Source organism: Coffea eugenioides, chromosome 7 (genome assembly GCF_003713205.1).
Source record: "Coffea eugenioides isolate CCC68of chromosome 7, Ceug_1.0, whole genome shotgun sequence".
NCBI lineage: Eukaryota > Viridiplantae > Streptophyta > Magnoliopsida > Gentianales > Rubiaceae > Coffea > Coffea eugenioides.
Genome location: NC_040041.1, coordinates 36,195,740 through 36,220,683, shown reverse-complemented (window position 1 = coordinate 36,220,683; position 24,944 = coordinate 36,195,740). Strand labels below are relative to the sequence as shown.

The window sequence follows — 24,944 nt, the reverse complement described above, 5'->3', positions numbered from 1 at the left end:
GATTTTAATTTGTTAATTTGTTTTTTTAACTTAAGTTGGGTAATGAGTGCACAACATAAATACTCAAACCGCCAAAATATATATGGATTTTTATTACCCAACCCCAAATTTACCCAATACCCAACTTACCCAACCCAACCTCTCAAATTAGTGGGTGGGTTGTTGGGTTTTGGGTATAATTGCTAGCTCTAGTAGAAAGTAAGAAAACTTAACCAACAAATTAAGAGCTTTTTCCCCTTATGGTTGAAATTGAGACTAGTTGATCCAATGAATTATTCATGCTAGGAAAAGAAATAATTCAGTTCTTAATATTAAAGAAGCATAATGAAGTCATTAAGCTTGAACAGATAAAGATATGCTAGAAAGCCCTAATAAACACATGCTACAATAACTATGTTGAAAACAAAATGTATATATGTGTTGAATGAAAGACATGTGGAGATTGCAATTAACGATGAAACGAGGGAGTGAAATAGAAAGAATATGGGCTTCTTGATGTATAAAAAATAGATAAATTAATAAAGAACTTAGAGAAAAAGATTCATACATGTGCTGTATGTTTGGCAAATCCACATCTGGTGGAATTCCTCCAACCAAACTGTTGAAACTCAAGTCCCTACAATAGTAAAACACGAAGTAAAGTATAAAAATGGAAGCCATTTATCTTTGATATGTATAGAAGGCAAATGGCAAATTTAGAACTAGCATAATATTGATGTTGGAAATAAGAAAACTACAACCTGCATTCATGTGTCCTGTTGTTTCAAAAGAAAGGGCAAGAGGATGGGAAGAATGTAAAGTTCCACAAATATTTAACTGGCAATATTCTACATCGATGGAAACGAGTCATAGTGAATTAATTATGGTTTGGGGTCTTACAGGTAAGTCAAGGATTTCAACTTCCAGATATGATCAGGAATTGGACCAGTGAGTGAACAGTTCCTCAATGTCCTGGAAAGAATTAGATTTTCACGAAATAAGGAAATTAATAGAGAAATCATAAGCAAATGAATCACGCAAGGACAAATTGGTGGATACTAGATAACTTACAAGAACTGCAATGAACCATAATTTTGTATTCTGGGAAACAAATGTTTGTCTGCTCCAACTATGTCATTCATGGCACTGCATAAAATCCAAGAAATGGAAAAAGTACAAGGCTGATAAATGTCAATGTTTCTTTTAGATTAAATATTCAAAAATGAATGAAAAAGTTTAGCAGGGTAAAGAATTACAGCTTTATCAGATTTGTCATATTTGATACTGCATCTGGTATAGGCGCCTCAAAATTATTTCCTCGTAGATCCCTACAACAGTAAAAGATTACAGATATTGCACATTAACCTAGTTTTAGCATAGCTTTGTTAGCTACTTCGGCTTACAATTCTTGGAGATTTTGCCACTTTGAGATGAAGTCCGGAATCCTTCCACTGAAGTTATTTCCTTGAATAATGCTACAGAAGAAGCTTCATGGTGAAACAATACACACACACACATATATATATATATGCACACACATGATTGCATGGCAATTTTTATCCGTTATTGTTTGGTGTTACATCTCCTGTTATACAGTTTCCCTAACATAAGGTGTAACAAAAGATGTAAAACCAAAAGTCAAACATAATATATGAATCCTACTTACATACAAAAAACCTGCATATGTTCTAGAAAAGTTATTGAATCATATAATATTTTCACGTGAGATATATCTACATTCATATGACATAAGAACAAACTTACAAGATGACTAAAATTTTCAGTGATTCCAAGCTTGGAGGCAATTTACCATTGAATAAATTGTTCTGTAGGTACCTGAAAATATAGAGTTTCCGGATAAGAATCGGACAATTCTTAGACAATCAAATAAACAAAAGGAAGTACTACATTAACTTTGATCCCTAAATTGTTGTTGAACACGGAACAAAGTAGACATCAAAGTTGCGAATTGCACCAGTTCGGTTCTCAAGGTTCAAACATTATATTAGAAGTTCCCAAAGTTTGGATGTAAATAAGTCTGGTCCATCAATTTTTTTTTTCCAGTTTTTACCAAAATGATCCTAAAAAGTTTCAAACAAACATTGCCGGGACTTTCCACCAAGAGAATAATTCTAGTCCCCAAAATCTTCAATTTAGACTGAAGAAGTACAGTTAGCATTTATTTTAACAAATGGTAAAAGTAAGAGGGGCACAAGAAAATCATCTGCCACCGTTAACCTCTTTCAAATAATTTCCACTGACATGCTGAAGTAACAAAATATGGAGATTATACTGTGAAACCACATATATAAATCTTACAGTCTGCCAAGAGTACTGAGGTTTCCCAATTGTTGTGGAAGCTGACCCGAAAGTTCATTATTAGTGAAAGACCTATAAAATACCATGATATGAAAAGACTTTAGAAAAGCCAACCACCCCAAATAGTTAAAACCAAAAAAAAATAATAATGAAAGATAGAGCTGTAAGGTCATACAGATCTGTGAGACTTGAGATGTTGCCTAATTCATCAGGGATACCCTCAGATAAAAAGTTATCATTCAGATACCTGGTAGTACAAAAAGAAAATTACATGATATATATCTTGCTAAGTCACGATAATTTTTTTAGGCACTAGGTAAAGGACTCAAGATTATATTTTGAGTCCGCCTATAAAAATAGATTGAAAATCATGACATGACAAAATGATAGATACAAATATAAAAATCTCTAAAATCAAAGACATGGGTTTTCTTTCGTGCAAGTCATACGTCGTGTAGTATAGCATTTTCCTTATATTTTTACATAAACAAAAATTACTTGGTTATTGAATGAAGAACAAGATACTCACAGATACTCAAGGGCTGGAGAGGTACCAAATTCACGTGGAATTGACCCATTGAAACAATTATCCCCTAAATCTCTGCAGCTCCAAATTAATAAATTAAAACAATTAGCACACAAGATGTAGAAAAAGGACTCTACGCTGTACTTGCAATACAGTTGCACACCACCATATGGCCATTGTTTTTCCCTTTGTAGAATGTGAGTGAAGGAAAGCATTAACACTACACAGCAATGGGAAAGCTTGGCAACAACATTTTGTCTTTGAGTTAAAAATAAATGAATAGAACAAAGCATATTGTCTTTGGATAGCAATTTGGCTTTTCTTTCTTTGTTATGATAAAAGTAATAGCGAACCAACTGAAGTATTTATTTGCATAATGTTTTGTTTTTCTGGCTGGCACATCTAGTTTTCTTGACTCGAAAGTTTTCTTCAAAGGAAAGTCTTTCCCCAAGCTTTCATCTTCTTCCACAATTCACAAATCATAATTTACATCATATATAGGGACACATCTGCACAAAAGAATGTTTTTCACCTTGTTCTCAGGACTTCCATTCACATTCTTATTCGCAATCAGTATCCAGAAACTAAATGGAAAATTTTTTAAACTTTCTGAAACAATTTTCCTTTTTTTCCATTTTTCCCTTGAGAATCTAACTATCTCTTGTTGATCAATTTTCAGCTGCCAAATCAAATTATTAGCTGCTTCTATTCTATCTAAACTTACTGTCAAGGATGCTGCTGGAGCTTAACGATAGAAAAGTTGGAGTGAGTTAAGATATGAATGTAAATATGTTATCATTTCAAAATTAGATATCAATAAATGATTAGATTAGATTATTTACTGATTCAAATTTGTCTGGGTTTGATGCAGCTAATAAGTGTAGGTATTTTATCATTAATTGTAACTGATTTAGAAACACAGAAAATATTTTTCCATTTCTTGTGTCTACTTTTACAACAACTTGCAAGACTTGTACAAAGACACCTATTTCATTGATTTATATTCTTCTCACATGTTGCACTTTTGTGACACTTATATCCTTATTAAGAGTTATAGGGGTCCTTATCCAATAAATTTAAATAAAAATTTTGTTCCAATTGCTTTATGACATAGTGACGTATGGGACCCTCACTAATTATTCATTTACTTGTATTTAGGGCTGCTGTCGAGTCGAGTCGAGCTCAAGTAGTGCACTACTCAAGCTCAACTCGAGGCAAAATAACTAAGCTTGAGCTCGTCAAGCTTTTAAAATTCGAGCTCGAACTCGAGCTCGAATTTATGGAACTCGAGCTCGAGTTTAATTAAATGTAATCAATTCAAATCAAGCTCAATCGAGCTTATTCGAGTTCAATCAAGCCTAATCAAGCTCAAGTAATAAAAATTAATATTTTATATATAATTTTAAATAAAGGATATTATTGACATTTCACAATAATAAAAATTAAAATATATATTATAAAAAACTCGATAGAGCTCGTCGAGCTTTTGAGTATCATATTTCCAAACTCGAGCTCGACTCGATAGCTCTAACGAGCGGCTCGAGCTCGAGATCGAGCTTGGTCAACCGGGTCAGCAGCTCGAGCTCGAGCCGAGCTACTTGGTTCAGCTCCACCTCTTGTATTCATTGGTTTGTTATCTTTGTGGATACTTGTACTAGAATGATTTAATTGTATATGTTGAAGCACAAAAATGAAGTATTTGATGTTTTCAAATCATTTCAACTAATAATTCAAACATAATTTTTAGCTACAATCAAGCTTTTACGCTTTGATAATGGTGGTGAGTATGACTGCTGACCATTTAAAGATTTTTTCAAGTCTAATAGCCTTATACATGAAACTTCTTGTACTCAGAATCTACAATAGAATGGGATTGTTGACAAAAATCTTCATATACTAGAAATAGCACATGCTCCACAGATTGCGGTAAATGTTTTGTTCCAATATTAGACAGATACAATCACCATAATGATACATTTGCTGAATATGATTCATTCAAAAGTCGTAGACATTCAGACTCCATTGCAAGTTCTCCTGAACATTTTGCCTTACCATCGATCTTACTAATTCCACAACAAGTTTTCAATTACTCCCTCCGTCCCACTTTGATAGTCCTGTTTTCTTTTTTCGTCTGCCCCAAATTATAGTTCACTTTTCAATTGAAGAATGTAGTTGTATTTTAATTTTTCTAAAATACCCTTATTCAATGTAAGTTGTTACTATAAACATACCCCATTTAATGAGAGTTAATTCTTTTTTGACTATTAATTCAAGTTACCATAAAGTTGTACTCTAATTAATGTGAGGGTATTTTAGGAAAATAGCTACCTAAATTGATTGTTCCAATAAAATTAACTACTTTTTCTTAAACTGTGTGAAAAAAAACCAGAACTATCAAAGTGGGACAGAGAAAGTATTTGGCTTTTGTTCATGTACACAAGAATCAAGGTACTAAATTGGATTCTTGCACAGTTTGATATGTCTTCTTACGATACATTGTGCATAAGAAGGGTTATTTATGCTATGATCTTATTACTAAGATATGGTACTTTCTCCATCTCATTGAAACTGTCATCGATTCCATTTTAGTTTGTTCCAAAATTTGTGTGACTTACCAAAAATAGCAAATGATTTTTTGTCCTCCTTCTCATTTAGCCCTCCAAGCTACCGTTATGAATATGTTGGTCCAAAAAACGTTGTCAAAAGGATAACGCACGCTTAAGTAGTGCATGTTTAGTATGTCAGGCCTGATGTAATGCGTGCAACGCAAAATAGAAAAAAGGTTAGTGCTTTCATCACAGACGTGGGGTCTACATAGTTGACTGTGCTGCAAAAAAAGTTCAGGCAGCTCACTTTAGATAAAATTTAGCCATCTTGGTCAGGGATAATATATGAAGTTTGAAGGCCTACTTCTTCGATTTGGCTATCATTCTTAAAAAGATCACTCCCAAAAAGTAACAAACTTCTTAGGATAAAGGGAGTATCTTTCTAGAGGAAGCAGAGTCATTTTTTTTATTATTACTGTCCAATTCTTCACTTCAGGAGGAGATACTGGATAATGAAGAGTAAAATTGGCTGAGATTGGCATGGCCAAATATCGTGATTTGGTCATGCCCAATGATGACATGACCAATTTACTCGTGACCAATGGTGGCAAGGCTTCTAGGTTTTATGATGCTTTTGATGGTCTTCATGAAGCTACTGTTAATATGTCCTCTCAAGATGCTGATATACTGGTTGGTATAGAAATTGATGCAGCTAATAAGTCCTTATTCATTAGTTTCTCGCCTTTCTTCTTATGAGAATATCCCTGAAATAAGTATTTCCACAGTACCTTCATCTACTACTGATTTGGATACACGAGTTAAATATGTAATTACCTAATAGACATATAATAGTGACAAGTCACCAAATTAGTATTCTCCAGAAGCTACTTAAAAAAAGTCCAACTATTCTATTACCAAATTTGTAGCGATTCGTAGATTGTCTGAATTAGTGGAGGCATTTGTGTGTAATGTATCCTCAATTGAAGTTCCAAATAGAGTGCAAGATATATTTGTAAATCGAAAACAGGTTCAAGCTATAGAAAATGAGATGTCAGCATTGTAGAAGAATAAAACATGGATTCTAATCCCACTACTAGAGGGAAAGAAAAACCAAGATGCAAATGAGTTTTCTCAGTGAAATACAATGCTGATGAATCAATCAATCGATATAAGGCTCAGCTTGTAGCTGAGGGATATACAAACACTTGTGGCATTAACTATCAGAAGACTTTTTCACTAGTGGTAAAATTTAATATTATCAGAGTCCTGTTTTTTCTTGCAGTAAATTTAAATTGGTCGTTGCATGAGTTTGATGCGAAGAATACTTTCCTACATGGGGTCTTAAAGAGAAGGTGTATACGAATATTCCACCTAGATATACCACTACCTCAAAAGCAAATGTAGTGTGCAAGTTACAAAGAACTTTGCATGGACTAAAACAATCATCACATACTTGGTTTGGCCATAAAGAGATATGGCTTTCAATAAAGCAACATAGATAACTACCTTAATCTTGAAGCATGGGTTGGGAAGCTGATAGTTCTAATAATCTATTCGTTGACATGAATGCCATAGGCAATGATGCATAAGAGACTTTTGAACTTCAGAACTAATTATCAGTTGAATTCAAGTTAAAAAGTTTGGAGAACTTAAAATATTTGTTAGGGTAAATTCCACTTTACTCCCCTGTGATTTAGTGTTTTTTACATAACCCTCCTATGGTTTCGAAAGCTGTACATAACCCCCTCATGATTTGGATTAAAGTGTCAAAGTGACGGAAATGATCATTCATAACAGAATCACCTAAAATATAAAAAATACCCTTATATAAAGTTAAAAATTATTTATTAACCAAGGGGGTTATGTGTATGTTTTGAAAACTATAAGGGAGTTATATGGTAAAGTGTTAAATCATAAATGAGTTATCTGGTAAAACATAAAAACCATACAGGGTTAGTGTATCATGTATTTATAAGGGTATTTTAGAACTTCCGTTACGAATGACTATTTCCGTCACTTTAACACTTTAATCCAAATCATGAGGGGATTATGTATAGTTTTTGAAACCATATGGCGGGTATGTAAAAAAAAATAAACTACAGGGGGTAAAATATAATTTGCCCTATTTGTTAGACATTGAAGTGAAATGATCAAGGCAAGGCATCTTTTTATCTTAACCAAAGTATGTGCTTGATCTCTTGACAGAGGATGGATTTAGATTGCAAGCCTGCTAACACAGCGAACCATAGACTTGGTGAATATCCAGGCCATGTGCCGACTAATTAAGTGACAACTAACTTATATTGCCTTTCCTCAAAACTCAGAAATCAATCTGTTTTGTGATAAATATTTTCCATAATATAGTTCAATGTGATCGGGCCAAACACGTCGAAGTTGATCAACACTTTATTAAACAAAACTTTGAAGATAAAGTTATACAGATTTCATTTGAAGATTAGTTTGCCACTACACTTGCTATGGCTGTAGCAATTATGAACTTCTAAGATTCACTTAGCAAGTTGGGCATATGTGACATATATGCACCAACATGAGGAGAAGTGTTGGAGTGAGTTAAAGATATGTATGTAAATATCTTTGAATTTCAAATTAGATATGAACTGGGGATTAAATTAGATTAGTTACTAATTCAATTTGGACTAGATTAATGTATCTTACCTCGTTGTAACCCTATATGTATAGCAATCATGTCATTGTAACTGATTGAAAAATGCAAAAACTATTTCCTTATTTTTTTTCTGTCTAGTACTTTTATAAGAAAAGATTCGTTGCATTATCTGCTTTGCAAACATTGTTACTGTTATTTTTCTCGAGTATTTTGTATCATAATTGTTATACTTAGCTTGAGGGAAAAGTCTATAAGCGGCTGGAAAAGAAATAGCAAAGAATTTACGTTTCTAATGAGTCCTCTTTCAAAAGTTCTTTTTGACTGGAATACTACAATTTTGAGCATAGTTATCAAATTTGGTTTGGCCAGACGATTGAAATAGTCGACGTGGTAAACTGTAGTCAGGCCGGGTACTTAATTTAACTAAATAAAGAATTGATCCAATCAAATTCATTTGACCTGTTGGTTCAACCGGGAACTTAGTCAGTTTTTTTCTTCAGGATACGACTTACGAGTCTTTGTTTTTTAGACCAAAATATACTTATGATTTTGACGAGATTTAAACCTTGGATGACTTTACCACTAAGTTAAGTCTTTATTTGTACTCTATATATATATATATATAGAGAGAGAGAGAGAGTCCAATTGATCCTTTTAAATTCTCTGTGATTTACTTGGAATGCTAAGAGCCGAATTACTAGTCAAATACTTGGGCTTTCCACTAATCCTACTGAACTCAGCTACAAGGATTGTCAACCAATGTTTATTAAACAGAAAACCCACAATTCGGGAGCAATGAAGCTTTCTTATGAGGTTGGGATTCAGCTTATTCAGTCTGTTCTGAGTGGTATTTATCTATACTGGATGAGTGTTTTCATTTTGCCAAAAACATTGATTAAGAAAATTGATGGTCTATGCTGGACTGGATAAGTTAAAACTGACTATGTTGCCAACGTGAAATGTCAGATGCATGTTGAGGATGCTCACCTCGGCCATCCCTGATTAGCCGAGGTGATTCCAGTTCATCCCTCACAAGAGCGCAGTCTTGTCCTGAGTGTGATCCCTGATCTCGGCCGGGCCCCTGGTCTACTGCCCAGATGACCTCTACACCTCATACCTCCGCCTCGGCTGCGTGCTGATAATGTCAGCCCGCCTGACATCATCCAGGGCCAGTGCTTTATCTGAAAAGCACTGTCGCACTTAATGGCTACTGCGTAAGACTCCTCGTCACCCTGTCCAGGCGGCTACAGTGTCAGAGTCAGGCCGCCTGACAGAGAGCAGAGCCGTAATGGCAGGACATGGGTCCCACCGGCATAAGACCTCCGTCATGCCCTCCACTCTCGCTCTATAAATACCCCTCATGTACTCCTAACAAGTAAGCATACTGTTCATTTGACAACACTATTGTTTCTCTCGTTCTCATACTAACTTGAGCGTCGGAGTGATCCCAGGGGAGAAGCCCCGCCATTCATTTCGGACAAGCAGATACACCTCACTTCATCTCAGAGGAGCCTGATTCAGGTCGGTTCAATTACCCACCAAAAATCACCTCTTCAATTGGCGCCGTCTGTGGGAAAGAGATTACTGCTAAAATGAGATCCACGCGCTCTAGAAGTGGAAGAGTCCTCTCGACCGGGGCTGGGCAAGCATCGGGAGCCCAGCAGGATCGTATTTCTGAAAAACAAGGGTCCCAAAGGACCCAGCCCAACAACGAAGACGCCATCGCCAAGATGGCCGATTTCGTGGCTGATAATCCAAACATCTTCGAAAAACTGGGGAGGTACTTCAAGAGGCAGGGGAAGGAAAAAGCTGAATCCTCCAAGAGGAGACCGACGAAGTCCCCTGAAATGCCTTCCGGCGAAGACTCCGATGAGGGGCACCTCTCTCGGAGCACTTCCAGACGCGCCTCTTCCAAGGCGACATCTAAAATCGCTTCCATTTCCCGGGCGTTTTCCCGGGGTCTTCTGGGAAAATGAGCTGAGGACCCACCTCAGCGTCCCGGAGGCTTAGCAGCCGAATACCTGAGGGCTCCGCCCTTCACGGATGACATCAATGGGGAGATGGTTCCCCCAAATTTCAAACTTCCCGCCCTACGTTCCTACGATGGCCGAGGTGACCCCGAGGATCACCTCCGCGCCTCCCTCTCTGCATTTCGGCTCTACTGCGTCCCCGACGCAGTAATTTGCCGAGCTTTCCCCATCTTCCTACAGGGGACGGCCCGAAAGTGGTTCTGGGGCCTAGAACCGAGGAGTATTTCCTCGTTAGACGAGTTGATAGATCGGTTCATCCACCGCTTTGTATCGTCTCGCCCAATTACGAAGACTTCAGCTTACCTCTTGAACTTGCAGCAAGCTCCCGGCGAGTCACTGCGCTCATACGTGCAGAGGTTCAATGAGGAGAACGTGCAGATACCTGATCAGAATGAGCAGGTAACCATAGCTTCTTTCACCAATGGGCTGATCGCGGGAATCTTCAATACCGAGATACACCGGGATTACCCCCGCACACTTCGGGAACTCTGGGATCGAGTAGACCAGGGAATCCGAAATGAAGACTTAAACCACATGAAGCGGGAGGCTCAAGTCACTCGTAATGGGCAAGATTCCCGAAGGAAAAAGGATGCCGGCCAGGCCGAACAAGGCCCCAGCGGATCGTCGAGTCAGTTCCGAGACCGCCGAAGTGTCTTTGATCGGATCGTCAAAGGCAGGTCGTCCACCTCGGACGCCGAGCTTACGCCACTCAACTCCAGCCGGACTCATGTCCTGGCTGTGATGAGGCAGAATCACCTCGGCTGAACCCCTCCTGAAATTCCGGGGAGGAGAGATAAGAGAAACTCAAACCTATATTGCGCCTATCACCGGGATGTTGGGCACGAGACTGAGGACTGCAACGATCTGAAGCGGGAGATCGAGAACTTGATCCGTCAGGGATATCTGAAGCAATTCGTCCGCAAGGATGGAGGCTTCAACCGAAGCGTCTCCCACCGGGAGAACCGGGGCCCCCGCCGAGACGACAGGCGGGACACGAACATGCATTGCCGAGGTCCCGAAGACCGTAGGGAGGACAAGCAGCCTCCACGCGATGGATCACCGGGCTATGGCCCCAACATCGCCGGGGTGATCAATACCATCGCGGGAGGACCAACGGGAGGAGACAGCCAGAACTCCCGAAAGCGGACCTATCGCCAGGCCGGGATGGAAGTGGCTGAGCCGAGTTCTCGGCTGTCCGAAGTCATCACCTATGGTCCCACTGACCCAGTCCCCGCCGCCTCCAGCAACCACGAAACCCTCGTGATCGAGGTCCTCACCAACAACTACATAGTCAAAAAGGTCTATGTTGACCCCGGAAGCTCGGTAGACGTCATGTACTATCGAACTTTCAAAAGTTTGAAACTGACCAGGGAGCAACTCACTCCTGTCAGAACTCCCCTCGTTGGGTTCGGGGGACACGTGGTCCACCCCGAGGGAATGGTGTCCCTGATGGTGACTGTCGGGCGACATCCCCGCTGCCGAACTGTACCCGTCAACTTCGCGGTGGTTAAGGCAGATTCTCCCTACAATATGTTAATAGGTCGACCCACGCTTAACGCCTTGAGAGCTGTGTACTCTACCTACCACCTGAGTTTCAAATTCCCAACACCAGCGGGGGTGGCCGAGGTGAGCAGCGACGTGAGTACTGCCCGCGAATGCTACCTCGCCACCATCCAGGCCGCGGTCACTCCCCAGACTGCATCGAAGGCCGACGAGAAGAGACCCGCGGTCCTCTCCATAGACTGCATTGATCCTCAAAAAGCGGGAAAACCCGGCAGACTGGAACCCGGGGATGAGGTGGAGCAGGTGGTCTTGGATGAGACGAGACCTGACCAAGTGGTCCAAGTGGGGGCCGGACTCCCTTCGCCTCTGAAGGAAGAGATGATTCACCTGATAAAGGACCACCGGGACATCTTTGCGTGGTCCGCTGATGAAGTGGTCGGGGTGCCACCTGAGCTCATGATTCACCAGCTCAACGTCAACCCACAAGCCCGTCCTGTAAGACAGAAACGTAGGCACTTCGGCCCCGAACGCAGCAAGGCCATATCTGATGAGGTGGACAAGCTCTTACCCGCCAAGATGATCCATGAGGTCCAGTACCCCACCTGGCTGTCCAACCCTGTTATGGTCAAAAAGGATACCGGTGGATGGAGGATGTGCGTCGACTTCACCGATCTTAACAAGGCCTGCCCAAAAGATTGCTATCCACTGCCGAGAATAGATGCCCTCGTCGACTCGGCAATGGGACATGAGATCCTCTGCTTTCTAGATGCCTTCAAAGGCTACCACCAAATAGGAATGAGTGAGGAGGACCAAGAGAAAACGGCATTCTACACCGACCAAGGTGTCTACTGCTATACCACCATGCCGTTCAGGTTAAAAAACGCCGGGGCGACCTATCAAAGGTTGATCAACCGCCTCTTCAAAGATCAGATCGGCCGAAATGTGGCCTATGTGGACGATATCCTCGTCAAAAGCTTAACCACTTCGGCCTTCTTATCAGATGTAAGGGAGGTCTTCGGCGTTCTGCGGGACTCGAGGATGAAGTTAAATCCCAAAAAGTATGTTTTCGGTGTCACCTCAGGAAAATTTTTAGGGTATCTGGTTTCCCACCGGGGAATCGAAGCTAACCCCGACAAAGTCAAGGCCATCCAGGACATGTCCCCACCTCGGAACCTCCGAGAAGTCCAGCGACTGAACGGACGCCTGGCCACGCTGAACCGCTTCCTATCCCAATCTGCTGAGAAAGCCTTGCCATTCTTTAAGGTGCTAAAGAAGGCTGATCAGTTTGCCTGGACTGAAGAATGCCAGGCTGCCTTCGACAAATTAAAACAATATCTGCACCACTTGCCCACCCTCGCTTCACCTCGGCCTGGAGAAAGGTTGTACCTCTACCTCTCTGCCGCCGACGAAGCTGTCAGCGCAGTGCTCATCCGAGATGAGGGTACCCAAGTGCCGGTCTACTACGTCAGCCGGGCCCTCCGTGGGCCGGAGACTCGGTATACCCAGGTCGAAAAACTCGTGCTCCGGCTGGTCCACGCAGCTCGGCGGCTGAAACCATACTTCCTAGCTCACCCCATTTTCGTTAGGACAGATCAGCCTATTCGGCAGATACTGGTGCGGCCCGAGGCCTCCGGGCGCCTCACCAAGTGGGCTGTCGAATTGGGGGAGTACGACTTGTCGTATGAGCCGCGCACCGCCATAAAAGCTCAAGCCTTAGCTGATTTTCTCGCCGACCTCACCTTCACGGAAGGTCGGGAGTCCACCTCCGTCATTGCCGAAGTGTCCACCCCACATTCGTGGACGTTATATGTGGACGGATCCTCCAACGGGGATGGCAGTGGAGCAGGACTACTCCTGGAGGGCCCCCAGGGAGAAGTATGCTCGTATGCCCTCCGCTTTGACTTCCCAGCCACCAACAATGAAGCCGAATATGAGGCTTTAATCGCGGGACTCCAGCTAGCCTGCAAGCTCGGTGCACAGCGGATCCACGTCCGCAACGACTCCCAACTCGTAGTATGTCAAGTCCTTGGTGAGTATGAGGCCAAGGATGAAACCATGCAGCGGTATCTATCCAAAGTCCACCAACTCATAGCGTACTTCGAGTCTTTCGAAATCCAAAGAATCCTCCGCTCCCAGAATAGGCGAGCCGACGCCTTATCCCGGTTGGTTTCCACCTCATTTTCTGACCTCAACAAGACCGTTTTGGTGGAAGTGTTGAGCGAGCCGGAATACATGGAAGAGGTGGCCTGCCCTGTGAACACGGGAGAAACATGGATGAGCCCGTTCATCCTTTTCTTAGGGCAGGGAGTCCTCCCCGAGGATCGAGTCGAGGCGAGAAAGATACAACGTAAATCTGCTCGGTACGCGCTCCGCGATGGTGAACTGTATAAACGCTCATACCTTGGGCCATGGCTGAGGTGCGTTACACCCGAGGCAGGACGCCAGGTCCTCCATGAGATACACGAAGGCCTGTGTGGGGCTCACGTCGGCCACAGGATGTTAGCCAGGAAGAGCTTACTTCTTGGGTACTTCTGGCCTTCCGTTCGACAAGATGCTCAAAATCTTGTTCTCAGCTGCCCATCCTGCCAAGTCCACGCCCCTGAGCTTCACCAACCCTCGAACTTCATGGTGCCAATCACCTCACCTTGGCCGTTTGAGCAATGGGGGACAGACATCATCGGTCCCTTCCCTAAAGCGGTCGGGGGCTATACCTTTCTGGTCACCGCTGTGGACTACTTCACTAAGTGGGTCGAGGCCGAGCCTTTACGGACCATCACAGGGCTGGCCATTCAAAAATTCTTTTGGAAATGCATTGTCTGCCGCTTCGGCATACCTCAGATCATCATCTCGGACAACGGGAGACAGTTTGCCGAGAATCCATTCAAGACTTGGTGCGAGAACCTCGGCATCAAACAACACTTCACTTCGGTAGGCCACCCTCAGGCCAACGGTCAGGCAGAAAATTTTAACCGAACTCTCTTGCATGGCCTCAAGACCCGACTACACCGAGCTGGATCATCTTGGGTGGAGGAGCTCCCCAGTGTTCCGTGGTCATATCGGACCACGCCGAGGTCATCCACGCAAGAGACCCCCTTCTCCTTGACCTATGGAGCCGAGGCTGTCATCCCTACTGAGATCCTTACACCCAGTCCTCGGATAACAGCCTATGTGGCCAAGGTGAACGGAAAAGAGAGACAATTGGATCTCGACCTCATCGACAAGAAAAGAGACATTGCCTCAGCTCGGGTAGCTTCCTACAAGAACACCCTAACCCACTACTACAATGCCCGCGTCAAGCATCGGCGATTCCGGCCTGGAGACTTGGTGCTAAGAAAAAACTCAGTCAGCCGAGCTGAGAACCAAGGGAAACTGGGCCCGAAATGGGAAGGTCCATACCGAGTTGTGGAGTATAATCTTAATGGGTATTGTAAATTGAGTTACCGAGATGGCTCTCTAGTGCCGAGGACTTGGCACGCCGAGAACCTCAGACTGTATTATGTTTGAAAATTTTACTAAGTTATCACTTCAGCTGCTTAGTTATTTTTCAATACCAAGATGCTACACATCCGTTATTAAAAAATAAGGGGGACAAATAGGAGACGAATCAAGAAATTAAAGGAGCCGAAGTGAGGAGAAATAGATCTTTCATTCAAATAAGAAAAGGCATTACAAGAAGAATACAAAAGACCGAGGTCAGGAGTATTGCTAATCATCTCCCACCTCGGATTTTCACTTAAGCCCCTATGACTAAGCTTCAGCCTCGGCTCCATCTTGGCCAGTTGCCTCCCCGGCTTCTTCCCCGCCGGGATGAGTATCTTCTCCACCTCCTCCTTGCTCTTCGGCAGCCTCCTCGCCGACGTCACCCCCAGTGTCCTCTCCTCCTTCCTCCTCGAACACCTCATCGAGCTCAGCTAACCATTTGTTGAACTCGTCCTGGACTTCGGCTAAGTTCCTTCCAGCTTGGATGCCCTCGGCCATCCGATTACACAGCTCCTTGGAGTCCTCATTATAGTTGGCACTGTTCCTCAAGGACTCCAAAGCCTCAGAGGGTAGATGAGCTGCGGCCTCGTCTATGGCCGATGTGAAGCCTAGCATGAAACTCGGCCTTGTCAGCTGGCCGAGGTCCCCGATGAAGTTCTCAGACCTCCGGAAATCCTCTACAGCCGAGGTCCTCGCGCTCTCGAGGGCCTGTTCATGGGACTTATTCACCTCCTCTGACCTCTTCTGCTCTTCCTCCAGAGCCGACCTCAGACTGTTGGTAATGGCCTCGGCCTCCTCCTCCTTAGTCTCGGCTTCTTGAAGACGTCGCTGAAGCTCGGACTTCTCGGACTCGGACACCACCAGTTTTTTCTTCAACTTGGCAATCTGATCTTGCAGCTTGCCGGTGTCCTGCTCCTCAAGCAACTCACAGTACCGATGTGCCATCTCAGCCACAAAGGCTGTGTTGGAGGCCGTGGTCACCATAACGCTTTGAAGCATCTCGGCCGGGGACAGCTTCCTTGTAAACTCCACGTCCCTCGGCAAACTTGATTGCATCACCAAGTCCTGTGCCACCCGAGGATTGGTGCATCTGTCGTTAACCTTAAGTTTTCAGTCTGGACACCAGTGCTCACCGGGATGAGACTTATCTTTTCCAGAGAACACTGGGGGGCTATGGAAACGGTTCCATAGTGAAGACCCCGTCACCGCATTGACCGGAGCCTTCAATTGTTTGCCTCGGCCATGTGGAGGTGGGAGTGTCGTGGTCACCCCTAATGGCACCCCTTCTGGCACCGAAGAGGTGGACCCTGTGGCCGCAGCGGCCGAGCTGCTCTGGGCGGCCGTGGTGGGGAGGGTCTTCTACTTTTTGGGCGGAGGCGCCGATGTCTCGCCCGAGCTCTTCCTTTTCGACCTCTTAGCCACCTCGGTCCCTGAGCTCGACGTGATGATGTCGGACAATTTGGTCACTGCACAAGGAACAAGTATTATTATTTGCCATAGCCGAGGTAAAAGAAAAGCCATGAAAGAAAAATTACAGAGTTTTTTAAGTTTAATGGAAAAGAAGGGAGACTTGTTAGGAGGGAGCAAGGCTCGGCTAATTCCCCCATCGACCAGCACGGCCTCGGGGTGGTCCCACCTGAAGATCCGAAGTCCGGACCCCATCAATTTCTGGAAGGACTCCTCCTTGTGATCTCCCGCGGAAGGGTCAGCCGTCGATTTGATGGGCCTCCACCAAAAACCCCGTGGGAAGTCCCCGGCCGAGACGAAGATGAAATCACGCTTCCAGTTCTTTATTGAAGTGGGGGCGCCGACGACTAGCTTCGGGATGGTGTTGTTCCGGTTGCAGACGTAGAACCACCCCTTATCTGTCCCATGTGCCTTGAGGGTATAGCATCGGCGGAAGAAATCCACATTGGGGGTCACTTCTTGATGTCGGCACAGCATCTCGAAACCCACGAGAATACGGACCGCGTTTGGGACGAGCTGAGTAATCCTCACGCCGAAATGACGGAGTGTGTCCCTGAAAAACCTCGACGTCGGCATCCTCAACTCGGCTTCCAACTGTTGGATGTAGACCGCCACAGTGCCCATGGGGGGCTTCTCGGCTGAGTCATTCGGCCCAGGCAAGGTGATGATGTACCCCGGCCTGAAAGGGTACTTTCTTATCACCTTCTGAGCCCTGTCTTCTCCCACTCGACTCCTGAACTTCGGCATCTTGCCGAAGTCAATTTTGGCTGCGTCTTTCGGAGCTACTGGCTCCAGTACTCCCTCATCATGGGGCATCTGAGTTCCGAACTCGCTATTAAAGACGACCTCGGAACAACCCTCGCTCATTTCGGATGACTCCGACACCGAGGCTGTCTCGCCAGTAGCCACCTCGGCTAAACCCCCCGCAGCACCAGACGTTGACCCCCCAAAGCTGGACGAAGCCGTTTCTTCCGAAGTGTCGGGCACCTCCTCCGCCTGGTAGCTCGGTTTCACAGTTTCCTTATGGGTTTTAGCGGTTTTGGCCATGTGTGAATGATGAGACGAAAAGAAAAATACTTACTGTTGGCTACGGAATCTGATGAAGTGGATGACTTCGGCTGTGATTTCGGCTGGCAGGGCTGACTGACCTCGGCCACGCTCACGGATTTTGCAAGTCTGAGACTGAAAGACAAAGTGATGGGCCATGCGGTGAAAAGAACCCTTATTTATAAGGATCCAGAGGGAACCCGAAGAGGCGGCGGGAAGGCGAAAAGGCAGCCACGCTCGAATTTGAAAAGGCGTGCTTCCCTCTTTCTTCATTAACAACCTGTCCTTTCGACTGACACTCTCTGCACGAAACGTCCCACTACTTCACGACGTGACCACTCTGCTCACCACGTCCTATCAGTTGACAGGCCTACGTGTCGCGCCCGCGCATCGTACGGAACTGTCTTGGGCCTCCGACCCTGTACGACCTCGGTACCAGTAAGCCTCGATACCTCCAGGACTCGGAGCTTCCGAGGCTTAGGGGGCTTATTGAGGATGCTCACCTCGGCCATCCCTGATTAGCCGAGGTGATTCTAGTTCATCCCTCACAAGAGCGCAGTCTTGTCCTGAGTGTGATCCCTGATCTCGGCCGGGCCCCTGGTCTACTGCCCAGATGACCTCTACACCTCATACCTCCGCCTCGGCTGCGTGCTGATAATGTCAGCCCGCCTGACATCATTCAGGGCCAGTGCTTTATCTGAAAAGCACTGTCGCACTTAATGGCTACTGCGTAAGACTCCTCGTCACCCTGTCCAGGCGGCTACAGTGTCAGAGTCAGGCCGCCTGACAGAGAGCAGAGCCGTAATGGCAGGAAATGGGTCCCACCGGCATAAGACCTCCGTCCTGCCCTCCACTCTCGCTCTATAAATACCCCTCATGTACTCCTAACAAATAAGCATACTGTTCATTTGACAACACTATTGTTTCTCTCGTTCTCATACTAACTTGAGCGTCGGAGTGATCCCAGGGGAGAAGCCCCGCCATTCACTTCGGACAAGCAGATACACCTCACTTCATCTCAGAGGAGCCTGATTCAGGTCGGTTCAATTACCCACCAAAAATCACCTCTTCACATGTATACCAAAGAAGCAAGGTGGACTGGGGATACAAAACATTACTCACTGGAATAAGCGTTTCATTTTGAAGTTAATTTGGAATATTTGTAAAAAGAAAGATTTTCTCCGGGTACAACAGATTCACTCTGTCATTCTAAAAGGTCGTAGCTTGTGGAGATAAAGATTCTGGAGATTGCTCATGGTGTTGGAGGAAACTGCTGCAGCTTAGATCTATAGCTCAATCTCTGATTAGTATTGATATTGGTAATGGTGATCATTCCTCCTTTTGGTTTGATTACTGGCATCCCCTTCTTTATATTTATACTCCTTAAAAGTTTCAGACTATCTACTATGGCCAGGGTCAAGGATTTTGTGAAGAATGGGAACTGGCTTTGGCCAAAGGGGAGGAGATTTAACTCGCGGGTGCAGAATTCTAAAAGTGAAACACTGCAGCAGATGCATAGGGAAGATCATGTGACATGGAATGCTTCTGCATCGGGAGAGTTGTTAAAGCTAACACTATATCAGCAAGGGAAGAAAGTAGCAGGGTACTCATTGGTATGGGGAAAAAGTTTTGTACCTAAACTAAATATGCTTTTATCTTATGGACGATGATACAACAGAGGCTGCTGACTAAGGAGCGACTTATTAAATGGGCTATGTCTAATGTGTCTCCAGAATGTATACTTTGTGATCAATAAAATGAATCCTCAGAGCACATTTTCTTTGAACGCAATTTCTCTAGTGGTGTTTGGGCCAAGGTACAGAGCCTATGTCTGTTATATTGAAGTTCATTTCCTTGGAGACAGGAGATTTATCGGTGGTTTCAACATGCTGGATCTGATTTGTTTGCTGTAAAACTTTGAAGATTTGCATTGGCTCTAACAGTTTGGCATTTGTGGCATGAAAGAAATAGGAAGTTATTTCGACACTCAGCTGTTTCTGTTAGAAAACTGTAGTAAATAACAAAAACTACACTAGACAAATACAGAGACTTTGAGGCGTGAAAGCACTTTCCTTAAGGTGTTATTTGCAAAGAATTAAAACACCTATCCAATGCACTACCAGAGGATGCAATCCTTATTGAATAGGTGTATAGGTAGTTAGCCAATTAACAGATATGTCTGCAAAATGTAACCGCCAACCGCCATTAACTACTTCTGATTGACATCCTATCAGAAAGCCCCAAGGTGCCCCAAGTGTCCAAGTGCCCTTGTCAAGATTTTATATATCTTGAAATAACTTTCCCACCAAATTAATATTTTGGAACAAGTTTGTAAAGGAAACAAGACAATGATTCATATATAGACAACGTGCACTTTATCCTCTTTCAATGTGGGACAATGGACTTCAACATACTCAGTACAAACTATTACCAACATGGGACAATGGACTTCAACATACTCAGTACAAACTATTACCAACATGGGACAATGGACTTCAACATACTCATTACAAACTATTACCCTATGTTTTCAGATTTGGACCGGGTATCGACTCGGTCGTCCTCACGGGTCAGGGTCAATGGGTTCGACCGGATTCAATCGGGGTTGAACCGGATAACGTCATAAATAAAAATTATTTAAAAATTAAAATATTGTATGTAAAATACTTAAGAACATGTTAATATTAATACATGTATATTCATATATATTTGATTATTCAAATATATTTAATAAGAAAATACAAAAAAATTAGAATAATCAAGTAGCAATTTATATTATTCAATGAACATTAACAAGTTTATAGTTAAAATTATGAATTTGATTGAAAAATAACACCAAACTTTAGGATCACATTTATAAAGTATGAAATATTTGAGATATATTAATAACTTTTAACAATTTAGGAGTCAAAACATAATATTCAAATTGCTTTGACCTTTCAAAAAAAAATTTGGGCGACAAGACTTAGTGGCTGAGGTCTCCAACTCTACTGGGCATGTCATGTCAGATCCCTGCTTCAATTAAGAAGGCCCCATTATATCTTTCCATCGGGCCCACCAAGATCCCACCGCTGGTTTGTAAGAAAGAAGAGCAAAAAAGAGAAGGCTTTGTATCAAACCGGTTCATCCGGTTTGCCGGTCAAACCCGGTCAAATCCGATTTTTGATCGGATTTGACCGAGTTTTAAACATTCGATTTTTTAGACCAATTCGGACCGGACACTTGACCGATTTTCAGTTCGATCGGTCGGACCGGCCGATCCGATCCGAGTTTAAAAACACAGCTATTACCAACAGTTTCACTGCAAGAGTGACTGCTGCTATCATCCGAGTGGTTCAATTGACTGTGGTGTCATGGCCTTGAGCTCCTAGAGTTCATGAAAATTGGCAACCAGTCCTAGAATGGGGTCTATCCTTTGAATGTTTACAAAGTTAGTTGTAGGAGCAGTAGCTCTTTCTGATGTAATTGGAGGTGGTGCTCCCTTGTAAGGCTTACTAATACATCAATAAAATGGCTATTCTTTTGCTAAAAAAAAAAAAAAAAGTTATCATCATATGACAATCGTTGGATTTTTTTGGACAAAAATAAAATAATAACAAGTGATGCACTTCCTTGAAACTAAATGAAATAATTTAGTTTTGTCTTTGACTACATAATATATTTTTGTAATAGTACGACAAATTAAAATTAAATTTTCTATTACTGTTTACATGTATATAATATATCTTCTTAATTACAACAATTAATATCTAAAAGCACTTTATCTATTTATTTTACAAATGCTAAAATTACTGTTGTGTATTTATAAATAATTTTGTAGTGACTCACTAGCGCAACTACTTACCCCCCACTGAGTCCATTTGTTCAATTCCTAGCCGGGCAGGATTTAATAACCATATGAGTTCGAGTTGGTCATTTATTTTTTAAATGGAGTTGTTATCAAATTGCTTTATTGATATATTCTCGGTTTGTGACATTTTGTCCAATATTTCTGCTTCTTGATTATGAGCTCATGAGCAAATATAAAATGGAAGAACCACCTAAGAAAGAAACTCATAGGTTGTGGATAAATCTGATTTTCTTTATCCTGATTCAGAAATTTCTTTCGTTTTATGCAGAGCAGTAAAATTCTAAAATAGACACGAAATACTGCTATGCTGACTTACAAGATTGTCAAGTACTTCATCTCAGAAAAGAAAAATGGAACAGCTCCTCCCAAGTAATTGTCGTATAGACTACTGTCATTCATAACAAAACAAGACAACAGAATTGTATTTCGTGAGCAGTTAACAAAGTAGCAACTGTTGAAAGAGAAAAAGAAGTAAGAAAAGCCAGTAAGTTTAAATGAGTTACTTTTTTTTTTTTTTTTGTCGAAACGGTAGGATAATTTCATTATAGTGAGGGAAAATTTACAAGTGCGAGCAACGGCTCGAGAGAACTTTACAAAAAGTGTTCAAAGACACTGAGGAACATTCCTTTCCTCATCCACAATAATGCCTAAGGCATCAACACTTAATTTTCTATTGTTTAACATATTTTCTTCCTTACTCAAACCAAAGGAGCACATGCAAAACAGTCTTTTCACATTCACAATATCCTCCAGCAATGTAGCCATCCTGCTGTCCTGTGGTTGTGTTTTTGTTAGTTGTCTCAACAGCGCCTTGTTGGCAAAATTGAGCTTGATTCTGCTCCACTGATATTGCGCAACTTTGCACAAAGCTAGCTTTAATGCTAGTGCCTCATCTAGTTCTTGGTTCCCCAGGCTTCTTTCTGTGAGCTTCCAATCTGCAATTTTCGTGCCTGAAGTTGTCCTAACTGTGACTCCAATGCCTAGATTGTTTTGTCCTTTCCTTGTAGCTGTTGTCAAGTCCATGATCATAGTTCCCCGAGCTTCATTGCCTTGGCTTTGTTGATCATGCATGTGGGCTGTTTCTTCTGTACTCGTTTTATCCTTTGATCTCTCTACTTCCACTTGCTCCAGCCATTCTTTATGTGCTTTTTCTACTGTTCTCAGAGGTGATGATCTGGTTAAGCTCTCAAACTCCTTCTTGTTTCTATCTTTCCACAATTGCCACAAAATATTTGCTGTCAAACCAATGTGTTCCTTCCCTTCTGGTCTTGACCTTGCTTCTGAAATTCTAAACCACCATCTTCTGAAATCACCCTGTTGGTCCTGAGCCCCGTCCCAGTGGATAGGTGATGCCTTCCAGATGTCCACCGCGTGGGGGCATGTTAGCAAAAGGTGTTCAATTGTTTCCTGTGCCTCTCCACAGGTTCTACACATTGGATCGCCCACTTTTGTTCTTCTACTCACTGCTTCTCTCACTGGTAAAGCTCCTTGTATACATTTCCAAATGAAGAGCTTGGTTTTGTGTTTGATGTTGAGTTGCCAGAGTGTGTTCCACATCTGTAACACTTGCTGGTTCCCCTCTGTATAACTTGAGCCAGCTACCTCTGGGTTACTCTTCCTAGCATTCCTGTTGCTCGTCATTTGGATTTTGTAACCTGAATTGACCGTATACACCCCTCCTGCCTGTGGTTGCCAATAATAGCTGTCTTCCCTCCCTGACAGACTTAAAGGGATACTTAGGATCCTCTCAGCATCATCTCTGTTGAAGACTCTAAATATGGTGTTCTTGTTCCATCTGTTGTGGCAAATGAGCTCATCCACTTTTACCAGCTCACAATTGCTTGGTTTACTTGTACTTGGCATTCCTGTGATTGTCTCTGGTATCCACTTATGCTCCCAGATTCGTGTATTTCTTCCATTGCCAATTCGCCTGATCAGTCCCATGTCCATCAAACTTCTTGCTCCCATTAAGCCTTGCCCGATCCAGGAGGCATTTTTGGGGGGATTACATTGTAGTATGGATTCCTTAGGGAAGTATTTAGCTTTTAGCACCTTGCTCACAAGAAGGTTTGGCTTGGTGAGGATCCTCCATATCTGCTTCCCTAACAGTGCTTTATTGAAAGCTTCAAGGTCCTTGAAGCCAAGACCTCCCTCATTTCTCTTTCGTGCCATTCTTTCCCAAGAGATCCAGTGCATTTTGTTTCTACCATTTGTTTCTCCCCACCAGAAATTGGCCATCAGAGCACTAATATCTTTGTAGAGTTTTCTTGGCAGCTTGAAACATGACATGACGTACGTTGGCATGGCCATAGCTACTGACTTTAGCATTACCTCGTTCCCTGCTGAGCTAAGGAACTTACTTTTCCAATTTTGAAGCCTTCTTTTGATGTTTTCTCGCACAAAGCCAAATATTTGGTCTTTGGTTCTTGAGATCACCATCGGGAGTCCTAAGTATTTCCCTTGCTTTGCTTCAGTCATCCCTCCCAATGCTTGGCATACTTCATTCCTTTGTGCATTGGTCATGTTTCTGCTGAAAAAGACAGCAGATTTGTCGAGATTGATCAGTTGGCCTGAGGCCTCTTCATAGAGTTTAAGAACCTTCATGACCTCAGTAGCTTGATGCTTGTCAGCTTTCCAGAAGATGAGGGAGTCATCAGCAAAGAAGAGATGAGTAAGTACAGGTCCTTGCCAACTGATTTTCAGTCCTTGAATTCTATTACTATCTTCAGCTTTCCTCAGCAAACTAGAGAGTCCTTCAGAGCAGATTAAGAATAAATAAGGAGACAAAGGGTCTCCTTGTCGTATACCTCTTCCTGGAGTCATAAAGCCTTTGGCTTCTCCATTGCAATTGAAGGAGTAAGTTACAGTCTTTAAACAGCTAGTGATCCAGTTGATCCATACTGGGCAGAAACCCATTTTTTCCATCATAGCCTGCAAAAAGTGCCATTCAACCCTATCATATGCCTTTGCCATGTCTAATTTGATTGCCATGTATCCATAGTTCCCTTGTCTCTTGTTTTTGAGGTAATGCATATATTCATGTGCAATCATCACATTGTCAAGGATCTGTCTATCTGGGATGAAGGCGGATTGAGTTTTGCTTATGCATTTGTCCAAGACAGATTTCAGACGATTTGCAAGGATTTTAGCAATGATTTTGTATAGAACACTACAAAGACTGATAGGCCTATAGTTCTTCAAACTGGTTGGGTGCAAGATTTTGGGAATCAGGGATATAAATGTATCAAACTGGTTGACAATTAAAATGGCAAAAAGATTTAGGAAAGATAGCATCCATTCACAATATTTACTTTTCTTTTTTTTAAAAAAAAAATTACAATCTTTGTAGGATAAAAGGCAAACACAATAGTTACTGCACCATAAACGTGTCAACCAAAATTAGATACCATTTGAATACTAAGAACAGTCTTCCGATATTTGTGTGATTTCTAAGTATTCTTTTCAAGGAGGCCAACTGGCCAAGAGATGGAAATATAACTCACAAGCTACCAAAATTTAAAATCTTCCCTCACATCAGTGCAAAGCACGCAATGATCACCACTAATATAAA

At 42.7% G+C, this 24,944-nt stretch overlaps 3 protein-coding genes and 1 long non-coding RNA gene across 4 annotated transcripts; 2 read left to right on the top strand and 2 right to left on the bottom strand.

Moving 5' to 3' along the window:
- Nucleotides 1-554: 554 nt before the first annotated feature.
- Nucleotides 555-1,125, bottom strand: LOC113778756. Its single transcript, XR_003469318.1, has 3 exons — nt 1,051-1,125; nt 880-951; nt 555-616 (listed from the first exon to the last, which is right to left on the bottom strand). It is a non-coding gene; the product is annotated as an uncharacterized LOC113778756 (long non-coding RNA).
- An 8,931-nt stretch (nt 1,126-10,056) lies between these two features.
- Nucleotides 10,057-10,791, top strand: LOC113777315. The gene has a single exon (XM_027322348.1). The coding sequence runs from the start codon at nt 10,057-10,059 to the stop codon at nt 10,789-10,791; it is 735 nt and encodes a 244-aa protein (XP_027178149.1).
- A 234-nt stretch (nt 10,792-11,025) lies between these two features.
- Nucleotides 11,026-15,033, top strand: LOC113777314. The gene has a single exon (XM_027322347.1). It carries the CDS (start codon nt 11,026-11,028, stop codon nt 15,031-15,033), a length of 4,008 nt encoding a protein of 1,335 aa, XP_027178148.1.
- Nucleotides 15,034-21,976: 6,943 nt separating this feature from the next.
- On the bottom strand, nt 21,977-24,667 carry LOC113777313. The gene has a single exon (XM_027322345.1). The coding sequence runs from the start codon at nt 24,665-24,667 to the stop codon at nt 21,977-21,979; it is 2,691 nt and encodes an 896-aa protein (XP_027178146.1).
- Nucleotides 24,668-24,944: the final 277 nt, after the last annotated feature.

Excerpts from the sequence above, each read along its gene's own strand:
- LOC113777315 (XM_027322348.1), top strand. The coding sequence starts at position 10,057 with ATGGTTCCCCCAAATTTCAAACTTCCCGCCCTACGTTCCTACGATGGC.
- LOC113777314 (XM_027322347.1), top strand. The coding sequence starts at position 11,026 with ATGCATTGCCGAGGTCCCGAAGACCGTAGGGAGGACAAGCAGCCTCCA.
- LOC113777313 (XM_027322345.1), bottom strand. The coding sequence starts at position 24,667 with ATGCTATCTTTCCTAAATCTTTTTGCCATTTTAATTGTCAACCAGTTT.